Source organism: Scomber scombrus, chromosome 7, assembly GCF_963691925.1.
Source record: "Scomber scombrus chromosome 7, fScoSco1.1, whole genome shotgun sequence".
In the NCBI taxonomy this organism is placed as follows: Eukaryota; Metazoa; Chordata; class Actinopteri; order Scombriformes; family Scombridae; genus Scomber; species Scomber scombrus.
In genome coordinates, this window is record NC_084976.1 from 16,190,655 (window position 1) to 16,202,445 (window position 11,791).

The 11,791-nt window shown below is 40.7% G+C and overlaps 1 protein-coding gene across 1 annotated transcript; it reads left to right on the forward strand.

Moving 5' to 3' along the window:
- The first annotated feature begins 2,619 nt into the window (after positions 1–2,619).
- On the forward strand, positions 2,620–9,977 carry nradd (neurotrophin receptor associated death domain). The gene is made up of 6 exons (XM_062423091.1): positions 2,620–2,658; positions 6,893–7,025; positions 7,207–7,560; positions 8,215–8,440; positions 8,572–8,714; positions 9,626–9,977. The coding sequence occupies exons 1-6, from the start codon at positions 2,620–2,622 to the stop codon at positions 9,937–9,939; spliced, it is 1,209 nt and encodes a 402-aa protein (XP_062279075.1). The 3' UTR covers positions 9,940–9,977.
- The last annotated feature ends 1,814 nt before the right edge of the window (positions 9,978–11,791 follow it).

The following is an 11,791-nucleotide window of genomic DNA, read 5'->3' on the forward strand; positions in this document are numbered from 1 at the left end:
TGGGGAGGGGTGATAAAACCAACCTGTAGACCCCCAGTCAAATACAAACCACAGAATGGTGAATAAGGGAAGTGGAATAGGAAGGGGGGGCGGGGGGGGACAGTCACTCTGATGTGGTCTCATTGACAATGGTGGGAGGGGTTGACACCTCGCTCTCGGTTATTGGCAATCTCGCTCTGACCTCTCCAGACCTGAAGGCAGGCTGAAGGGAAAGCTGCCGTGAAATGCTGCAATTTTGATGTTGTTCAAGTTGTTCCTGCCAAGAACCGCAACAACCCTCAAACAGGCCTCTGTCAACGACCTCGGCCCTCCCCCCTCTTTCTGGTCCATTTCTCCTTGGCCTGTGGGCCACAAGATCATATATTTTGAAATTCTTTATATCTGCCTTATCGTTCCCACCCATCATGTATGACCACAGAGGAACTCTGCCCTCTCAGATAAAGAATCTGCGCTCCCTGCAGCAAGATGATGAAGACAAGCGAAGAATGGAGAAGTGACAGGAACTGTTTATTTGTCTTGATTGCTGATACCCTTGTGTTTATTTTATCGTTTCTTTGATGTTTGCTCTAATGCCTTTCAAAAATCTCCATCTCACCAAGTAGTTCAAACACTTGAACAAAAAATCAACCCGTGCAATAGGATTGTTACAACCTGTTTCAAATAATAATCTTGTTGATTTAAGAATTGTCTAGAGGTGAGCATTAGGCAAGACAGATTGCTGCACTAGAAAGAATAAAAATGACACTTTGCATTGTAAACATGTTGACATAAGACAAAGACCCAATAATAATAGTAATAGACACTTGTAAGCGCTACTTGGTACTTTTAGGGCTCAATAATACTAAAAAGTGAGTTGGTAAGATGAACATTTTTGCAGTGTAATGACCCTTAAGAGATCACCATGTGACTAAAATATGACTTGCAGTTTATCAGAGCCAGAAGATCCTCTCTGTCTCTTCTCATCCCTCAGCCAGCTTTGAAGTGCAAGTAGTATTGTGTCTGAGAAATCTCTCCATTTGTTTTCCTCTGAAGTCTCAGGGCCCCCCTGTGATGCATTCACTAGAATTTACAAGGTGTGTAATTTACCCTGTGTTGGTTTTCTAATCTTTTCAATTGCTGAAGATCAAACATGTACTTCTCCTAAAGAGGATCCTGTTTGATTCACATGCTCTCTTTTGTTTCTGATAACAACTGATCACAGCTCTATGCAAGTATCCCTGTAGGGTTGTAAAATGGTGTAATGTCATAGACCTCCCCTTAAAGGTTTTATCCAAGGAACTGCAGAGGGATTTTTAAAAAACATTTTCACTCACCAATATACAACAGATGTACAGATTTACTAGGAAGATACTAACATATAGAATTATTATATGCCCTTATTACTATTAACATGTGAACCTGTGGGTCATCCTTCAGAAAACCCTGAGGTGCCTGCAACGATTACAGCACGTAACCATGGAAACCTAAAAGGTTAAATATCAAATTAATAAACAAAACATCATGAAATAAATAATCATATAAATAAATAGCCTTACACTGAAAATGTTACTAAAGCAAAATTAAAGGTGGAGCTGATTTGAAGATATTTAGATACTGTTGATTCTTTAAAAATAATGCAACATATTACATAAATGTATAATTATGTTTTCTATATGTAGGTCCTAATTTGTTAAATGACTAGTAACTACAGTAACAATTAAATGTACTGGAGTAAAAAAATACATAATTTTTCAAGTGGCATCAAATGTAAACCCTCAAGTTTCTCAGTTACTTAAACATTTCTGTTTGAACGACACACTTAAGTAAATGCACTTAGTTATTTTCCACCACTGATATTTTGTATATTTATCAGTCTGTTACTGCTTGATAATATTTTCATGCATATAGTAAATTTGAATATTATTATTGTATGTCATAGCCAGCAGCTTTCATTAAATCTACCATGTCAGCAGGTTTGTTAACCAAATTACCTTATTTATTTACTTATTTATTTGACATATCATTTGTGTGTCTTTCTGCGATTTCAAAATTCATCATCTCATTTCGGGTCATCATCTCATTTGACAAAACTTTCAAAAACTTTCACAATGTCAATGTCAGTTTCTTTCTCTCCCATATTACATTATCTTGACCACCAGCGCGTCGCAGGGATGCAGCCAATCAGAGAGCCACTTTGAAAGCTGAGGAGATGGGTGGAGAAAAGGCCCAGGAGAGCTCGCAGGAGCCTTTCCTGCCTCATCTGTTGCGGAGCTGCGGGAGAGCGGGCGAGCCGTGCATCCTGCGAGCTGAAACAGAAGAAACTTTGTGTTAACTTACCAGCGGGGAATGTATTAAAAGAAGCAAATGCGTCTACTGTGCCGCAACTTGGAGAAAGTATGGACTGCACAGCCTCCATTTGAAAACTTTCTTCTCATGTGTAAAAAACTGATTATTGGACTCTGACCGAACCAGCGCGTTTTATGACAAGTTTGGTGCCTTTTGTGACACGTATATATTTTAGAGAACTGGGAGTTTTACTCGTACTTTTCTTTTTGAAGGTTGCAGACCGAAAAAAAAAGTAGTGTCAGACGCACAAAATCTGCCCGCTCGAAGCCAAGGAGGATTTTGAAGACTGAAGAAATGAGACCCTTTACCATCTGCGCGCTTCTTCTATTAAAAGTAAGAAAATTGTTGCTTTATTTACATTTGACAGATTTTCATGTAGTCAAAAAACCATATTGCCTGCTGCTTCCTTATTGCATAGTTACAACATCACTCATACTAGCTAATGTAAACGTTACTGAGGTAAATTTTACACCCTTGTTTCTCAAGGAAGTAATGTCTTAGCCCACATGCTGATTTGCATTACTTACAAAGCCATATTTCATTAAGGTTGTGATTTCTTGTTGGTGAATATGTTCATTCTGTAGTTGGCAACAAACAAAATAAATAGTGGAAAGAGTAAAAGGAGAACTTTGATTAAGTCTCATCTAGTCTTTCAGTTTTCTCCTGACTGAAACAACAGAGTCATCAAACTACTCCTTATTTTGCTGCTTGAATATGCCTCTCACCCTCATGTTGGACTGTGGCATATTCTACTGAACATCTGCACATACTCACAGACTTCCATTCTTCACGCTGGAACATTTTGGAACTTTTTGTTTAATGCAATCAACTCTGAAAACTGGAAATTCCATTTTGTCTTTCATTTTTCCAATCACATGATACATTTGTGCAGCTGCTAGGATGGGACAAACAACCTGGAACATAAAACTAACTGGGTAGCACACAATTTACAAAGTGGATGCACCCATGCAGTAATAAAATATGTGTTTTGTGGACAAATTATAGTTTCAGTGATGTGTGATAGCTTATTATTAAACTAAGATCAGTGTGAAAAGAACGTCCCTGCCTGCACAGTTGCAGATAATAATTTGACACTCATCTACCTCAAAAAGCCCATGGGGCTTGTAGTCCTGTCTGGACATGCTCCTCAAGAGTCAAAGCACTTTTGTTAGATCAAACTATTTAGATAAAACTTCAGCCCTTATAAAGATGTGTATCTTTCCTTTAATAAGGGTGTAATATCAACATGGTTTCTTTTTGAAATCTTAGATAGCTTTTCTCATCTGTTTTTCCAAAACACAGTCACTTTAAGATGTTTCTTTGGCCCGGATTACACTGAAGAGTCAACATTTGCACTGTGAAATGATTTTCTCATTACTCACTGGATGAGTTAGTGCAGAAGGTGATTGTATTGTGTTGTAACTCAAGATTTTCTGCTGTTAACTCTTAAGTTTCTAATGGTCACATTGCCTGTAGTTTACTGTTCGTGCTGCCACATTGGTTGCTTTCAGTAATCCCTGGTGAAAAAGTGGCCTAGCTTTGAGTAATGCTGGAGTCTGGATATCCGGAGCAAAGCAATTATCATCATTTTCTCCCAGTTTGTGGTGTGTGTGTGTGTGTGTGTGATTGTGGAGGGGGGGTACTTTAGTTTGTTACCACAGTCATTTGAATTTCCATTAAGTAGTTAAGCAAACTTCTTTGGGGGGTGGACTTCAGGATCATTTACACATTTAACCACTTCACGACTCTTTGGTGAAAGATGGAAATCTGTAGATTATAGTTAAAGGGATCACTTTGTTCTGTCTTGTTTGATTTAGGATCATAGTTTTGTGTTGAGCTCTCTGACTGAAAAAAAGAAGCGCTCATGTCCTTTAATTTGTCCTTTCTGCTCCATGTATACTGATGACAGTAATCAGTGCAGATAGGGTGTGCAACTTAGACAACTTTCCCTCAGTCTCTGTTGAAAGACCTGTCTGTTGTCGTAACCACCAGATGGGTCAGTGTCTTCATAGGGAGAGAGAGAGAGAGTGAGAGTGCATCCTTTTGTGTGTTTATATTCACGCAGATGAGAATAACTGTGGAAAACTCCAGCATGCATGCCTCAGAAGTGGTCTCACTTCAAAAGGGCACAAAAAGTGTTTTAGGTAGAGTGGAGGCTTAAATTAAGGGTGTTTGTGTGTGTGTGTGTGTGTGTGTGTGTGTGTGTGTGTGTGTGTGTGTGTGTGTGTGTGTGTGTGTGTGTGTGTGTGTGTGTGAGATCCGCGTTGACTGAGTGACTCCGGCAGCCGTGGAGTTGAGAGCCCCATTGAAAGCAGTACTCCTCGGTGGTCTGTCTGTTCTCACTGGGGAATCCCTTCAGATTGCAGCTTCTTACCTAAATGGAAAAAGCAACTGCAGCCCGCTTCACTCCAACTCTCTGCCCCAAAGGCAGCAGATAAGACTGAATGCTCTTTTGTGCATGCTCAGCAAATTAATCTTTGCAACATAGTATAATATTGCACAGAAAATATAGGAGGGTAAAGGGCTTCACAATATTTGGTAATCGTTAGTAATTAAATCAAAGCTGAGTCGATGGAGAAAAAATTAATCAGCATCTATTTTGATAATAAAATAATCATTTTGCACTTTTCCTTAAAAAAATTAACATTTGCTGGTTGCTGCTTCTCAATTGTGAGAATTTTAAGCTTTTATGAGTCATACATGATAGTAAACTAAATACCTTTGAATTTTGAACTGTTAAAACAAAACCTTTATAGATATCACTTTGTGCTCTAAGAAACTAAATTGGAAATTCTTCACTATTTCTGACATTTTATTGACAAAATCTTAATCCAGAAATCAGCAGATTAATCAACAATGAAAATAATACTTAGTTGCAAAACTTATCCATATATAGTATGATTTCATACTGTATATACAGTAGATAATGCCTTAGTCATTCCTCTGCTGAGTAGATCACTGTTTCATCTCATCTCTGATGGGGCATGGACTAAATATTTCATAGTACGCTGGGCACCATTGGGTGTAGTGCCAAACCTTTGGCAGTTCCTGCTCTGAGCAGAGTTGTCCCTCCAGGCAGGCTTACACAGCTACACCAGCCCAGACTCACACCAGGCACTGTAAAAATGACAAAAAGCCAAGCTGGACATAAAAATAAAACAGAGCCACTATCATCAAATATTTATCAAAGTAGGGATTGAGGGTTGAAAAAATAGCTAGCGTTAACAGAGGAGTTTCATCTGTCACACAGAGAGGGTCAACCAGAGTTACCAGTATACCTTTCTGCTCCAAGCTGTTCTGGTCACAGTCTATCAGATCCAAACATCCCACTGGTTCCTGCCTGTTGGACCGTACCACCCCGACACCTTAATACCTCTGATCTGGGTTCTGCGACTGGTGTTCAGATATCATCGGGCTCCTCTGTAAGCGCTGCAGTAAAACTGGCTGTTGTTTTTGGAACGAGGTGAGCCCTGTTTCAAAGCTGTTCCTGCTGTAGTATCAGCATGGAACATTTGAGTGTTTTGCGACTAGGGGCATGGCACAGTGTGTATGTGTTGTGTGTATTTCTGGTGGGCTTTTTGTTGGAGGCTCTACAGGTTCACACATGTTGCCTGTGTTTCTTGGCAGACTTCAGAGACAAAGAGAGACATCAGTGGGTTGTTTAGCTGTTACTTTTCCCCTTTGCAGGAGGTTAGTTGTTAGACATCTGTTTGCTCTTGTCAGCCCCCAGGCGGAGTAGGCCAATCTCCCTTAAATGTGTGCATGTTTAAGATGCCGTTGTTCAGAGCCTGGAGAAGGGGAGTAGTGAAATACTGACCTTCATAGACACACCTGCAGGGCTTGGCGACTTCAAAGGCTCCCTCTCACCCAAACAGACACTCACATGCTGGGCAGCCTTGGTTAACTGACACCCTTGCCCGGGGCTGGAAATGTCTCCTTTATATACCTCCCCCACTTTTTGTGATGCAGAGAAATACACACACACAGTTACACATTGTCATTCACACTTATTTGGAATGAGTGGGAGGGCGGAAGCTCTTTTTTTTTTTTACCTCTTCCTTTCTCCTTTTCTGAGTGTTTTCCCTCACCCCTTTATGTCTTATTCTTTCCACTCGTCCAAAGCCATCTGATTAAAGCCAGCCACTCCTGTCAGGCACCAACTCTGCTGCACAAGCCGTTAGGAATGTCTGATCTATCCCTCATGTCATAACTCAAGCCGGGCTCTCCATTACCCACTTGCAGATAAGGACTCAGAGCACTTTAAGGGGTGAAAACTGAGGCAGACAGAAAGATTAACAAAGGCCATTTTCAGTTCAGTTTTCTACCTCTTTAATTGCACAGGAATGGGATGTGTGTAATTTCCTTCCCACATGTGCTGTAAGACAGAACACTCTCTAGATAAAGCAATCCCTCCTGCCTCGCTTTCTTGTTTGGTAACTACTGCTTTTAAAAGTAGAGTTAAATATGAATCCTGCAACTGTCAAAATAATCTTAACATATGCCTTTTACAAGTTATTTGTTTTCGTTATTTCATAATAAACACAGTGCTGTCATCTGTCTTCTGTAGGTTACTTTTGGAGATGCCTGTGCCAGTGGCCAGTACACTGAATCAGGCCAGTGTTGCAGTCTGTGTCCTGCTGGTTTTGGAGTGGAGGTAGAGTGTGGGAAAGAGGATACCAAGTGCACACCATGCCCACAGGGTAAGCAATTATAATCTAATGTTACTCCACCAATATAGAACATATACCTGCCTTATCATTATCTTTGTCATCTGTCCAAGAGCCTGGAAGATTTTAGATGGTGCTGCAGCTCTACATTGCCACTGATTTTCCTGAGATGAAGACTTTCAGACTGATATTAATTGTTTAATCTGTCTCCCAGGAACATTTTCTTCCTCTGAAGACCTTGGCCCTTGCCTCCCCTGCTCCGGGTGCCCTCCTAGTGTCCCCACTGTGTCCTCTTGCTCTGCCACTGAAGACACACAATGTGAATGTGACAACGGCTTTTTCTTTATGCGCGACTACGGCCTGTGCGCGCCTTGTTCCAAATGCTCCCGTGGTGAGGGTGCTACACAGCAGTGCGGGCTACAGGGAGACACACAGTGCCAGATCTGCGGCCCAGGAACCTTCTCTGAGGAGAATGCTAGCACCAAACCTTGCCAGAGCTGCACAATGTGCTCTGACAGTGAGGTGGAGATCCGAGCCTGCATGCCCAACTCTGACACACTCTGCATGGGTGAGTTGTAAAGAAGAAACACCCAGAAAAAAAAGCATGGGACGCTATAGTGCAAGATAGAAAGAAAAGTGAGTTAAAAGAGAGTGGGAGTGGGAGGGTTTGTGAGAATATAAGGACATGTGGTCAACACCTGCATCCACACCTCATTCTGAACTGCGAAACATGAGAAGAGAAAAAAGGCCCACTTAAGTGCTATAGACCAATTGCTGTAAGCTTGACAGGTCTTTAGGTTAACTACCCCCCCCCCCCCCCCCCCCCCAACTTTCAGGCTAAGGGAGGCTTCTGACACTGACAACTAGTCTGCTTGCTCCCAAATGGCTACACTCACTCTCCAGGAGGAAGGTCATCTGTACACACGCTGGGTCCATATATCGTGACCCTTTGAACCCCTAGAGGTCGTCACAGTACCTCGTAGTGTTTGATCCCAAAATAGACAGACCACAGGAGGGAGACAGAGCCTGGAAATGGGGGCAATGAAAGGTTTCAAAACCCCAGGGGACCAGGGTGACTGACGCTATCATTAAATCAGGCGTACAGGCTTCTGTGGAATTATTTCTGGTCATAATTTATAAGGTCTAAATGTGTCTCCGACATCCATATGTGCAGATATTCTGATACTGTCACTGACACGTCTCCGTTTCTTAATCTTAATAGATAAAAGGCTGGACATTCTGTCTCGCCCCGCTGAGACTGACGGACCCCATGGCACTCCTCTCTGGCCAGGTGGAGACGACGTAATGGAGGGCAGGGAGACCAGTTCTGCTACTGGAACACCCAAGTTTACCTCCCAGGATGGGGATGGCAGCAACAACATTCTGGCTTATGTCTCTGTTCTGGCTGCCGTGGTGCTGGGCTTGCTTCTTTATGTTGCTTATAAATGGTAAGATCCCATGAAGAATGGGTCCCAGTACTTAAATAGATGTAATAGTGGTTAGGTGATTGTCCCTGGGATGAAAAATAGCTCACTGTGGATCATTTAACTGACATTGCACACTCCTCTGCTTTTCTCAGCTGGAGATCATGTAAACAGAAGAAGGCTCTCTCCAAGGCCCGTGCAGCTGAGTTGGGAACATCTCCGGAGGGAGAAAAGCTCCAAAGTGACAGTGGTGTTTTTCTCGACTCTCAGAGCCTGCAGGACAATCAGGCCAGCAAAGGTGTGGTACACACAAGCTCTTTCAAACTACCATTAGGCACAAAAATAAAGCTTTTGAAGCAGGAAGGGGAAGGCAATTTCTCTGTAAATGTGCAAATGAAGTGTGTGTGCGTGCGCCCGCTGCACTCGTCATGCGGTATCATCCTCTACTCAGACCATCGTGGATCAGAGAGATAATTTCCCCTTTGCTCTGCTCAAGTTTTACAGTGCATGGTAGTATAAAGTTCTTTATTGTAAAATGGGTTTTAAAATTATAATCCTGATAAATAATCCCCATTTTTAAAAAATGTACCTGTAATTAGATCGCATCTATTTTTTCTGTAACTAGTGGAATATAGTTACCTTTTTATTGTATCCTAATTACGTAACGCTGTTACATGTTTTCCGTTACTCCCCAAGCCTGTATATGGAGAAGGGTTTTTGAGGGGGGGGTCCCCCAATGTGTTAACATATATGTAAATAAGATTTCCACCAATGTTCCAAAAGAAAAAGAAAAGCTATGAAGAAGGTGACTGCTAGGTAGTCAACATGGTTCTTAATTATGCAGACTTCACACCAGCTGTAGCTTTGCAAATGTTTTTATCAGGAAGGAAATTCAACACATTTATTAGGCCTCAAGGATTCACACAGTGGTATTTTGGCAAGAAACACTTGTAAACATATTTTTTTTGTTTACAAGAAACTTTTACAAGGTAAGTTCCTAATGTTTCCCACAAGAAAGCTAATCTAATGTCATGCCCTCCTCTGATTTATCGTAAGACATTTTTTAAATCTGCCATTTAATTTGAGTTTAGTTAGACCCATTAATATCATTAATATTAGTATTAGTGAAAAGATCTTATGTGATTAGTATTTTTGGTAGATAACACCAATTGAGTGGAGTGGACACTTACTTTGTTTGTGTCTCTACAGGTACTAAGAGGGATAGCAAGCTGGACACTCGTCTGTACATCAACCTACCCCCCCACAGACAGGAAGAGGTGGAGCGCCTCCTGCAGGAGGGAGGGGGCCGGGGTTGGAGGCAGCTGGGTGCAGCATTGGGCTATGAGACTGAACAACTGGACCTGTTTGGGCGTGGAGAGGCCCCCTCTCACACGCTCCTCTCTAACTGGGCCCAGAAAGAAGGCTCCACACTGGGACTGCTGTGCTCTGCGCTGGCTCGCATTGAGAGGCCTGATGTGGTAACAGCTCTTAACTGCCCCATGCAGGGTACTTCTGTGGTCTGACAGCTCCTCAGACGCACATATGACACTAACAGACTAAAGTGAAGAAGGAGAAACTCTCATTGAAATGACAAGGGAGGCACTCTGATATCAACACCTCTCACTATTGGAAGGTGCCGCTGATAGCTCTCACTGTTTTGTTGGACACTTATAATTCAGTTTTTACTAAAAGAACAAAAAAATATCCTTGTAATACTTTCCTCTTCCCCAGTTTATGTCAAGATTTGAATTCACATGGTGCTATTTACATAGAAGTATCTCCTGAAATGTGTTAACAGTTACCAGAGGACCTCTTACACAACTTTCACTGCTGATGCTGAGTGGCATACATCCTTCAATTCTAGAAGTCTCAATGCCTTGCTCAAGGGACAGCATTGTTTACATGTGTACAAATCCTGGTTACGGTGAGTATTCAGGTGGCAGCAGGAACCAGAATAATGTTTTTTTTTTTTTTTTTTTAACATGTGTTGCATAAGTGCAATTATTCTAAAACCACCATTTTATGTCACTTGGACAGTAATCAGATTCATCACCATGCCTCCTATAAGAAGTATCAGACTTCCACGTGCTATTGTTAACAAATGTGGATGGCTTATATCATCATGTATTTAGCCTTTCTGAAACCACTCTGGTAATGCTGTTGATTTTTGCCAAAACGAGAAAGTTTCTTCCAACTACACTGATTTCCAGCATGATGTGGCTTTTCTCTATTTGGGATCATTTCCAAGCACATGTGCATGTTTAAAGAAAAAGAAGAAAACTCTTACGAAACCCAGTTAAGGGTTTACATGGCCAAGTGATCACATTTCTCCAGCAGAAATCGAGGGTTAAATCTTCTTATTTATCCTGATTATGCTTGCGGTTCCTACTTTCTTTGTAAGAACACTTTATCTAATGTGTAGATATAGGAGCTACTCACTCGATCATTTGGTAACACTTTACTTAAACTTCTTCTATTTAGCATTTATAACCAGTATACACACATCTACAAATAGTTTCAAACACACTATAATGTAGTTGTTAGTAGATATGTTTATTAATTATTAAACTATAACTCCTGTGGGCACCCATGCTGTAGGTGGAGGCTTTTGTATAAATAGATAATGAATGACAATATGTAATAAAACACAGTTGTAAGAATGTAAAATATGTCCTTTTATTAGATATTATAATTTTTGGACAGATTCTATACATGAAGAAACACTTAAAACGTCCTTATATCTGCTTGTAACTACCTCATAGTGTGTTTCTATACTGCTTATAAATGCTGTCACCTTGTTCTGTCTTTATTCTTTTTCTGTTGCAGCCACTAAGTAGCCTTGGTATTTATTCACACTGAGAATATATGATGCACCCATGATGTTTCAGTTCATAGGAGATGCAAAAATGTAGCAATCAATGGAATATTAAAAACAACCCAAAACTATTCTTAGCTCTTTCTAATAATCACTGATGTGACTGTAAATATCTTAAATGTTGACTTGTCCTTGATAGCCGTGAATGAAAAGAGATAATTTTTGAACTGTGAATATTCATCACACAGACTTATTGTTTGACACCTTGGGTTTTTTTTAATTATAAATTAGATGCAGAAAAAAGATGTTGTTAACATCACTGCCTGTGCCCCAACTTCCATTCTGGCTTTTGTATTTATTTCACAACTATTTCAAGTCTAGTAAATAAAATCTATGAGATCCACGGACATCTGTACTGTGCTAGTTACACTATGTGATGGCCTTAGATGGTTCGATTTTTACTTTTTTTTTTTTAATGCCAGCTATGTATGATTTTGTGTATATATTTCCTAACGCTATGCCTCCATTTGTTTTTGTAAGATTTTTATTCATTTAATAAA

Bases quoted from the DNA above. Each gene is read 5' to 3' on its own strand.
- nradd (XM_062423091.1), top strand. From the start codon at position 2,620: ATGAGACCCTTTACCATCTGCGCGCTTCTTCTATTAAAA. The intron at 2,659-6,892 runs GTAAGAAAATTG...TGTCTTCTGTAG, and splicing joins GCGCGCTTCTTCTATTAAAA to GTTACTTTTGGAGATGCCTG. The intron at 8,715-9,625 runs GTGTGGTACACA...GTGTCTCTACAG, and splicing joins GGACAATCAGGCCAGCAAAG to GTACTAAGAGGGATAGCAAG.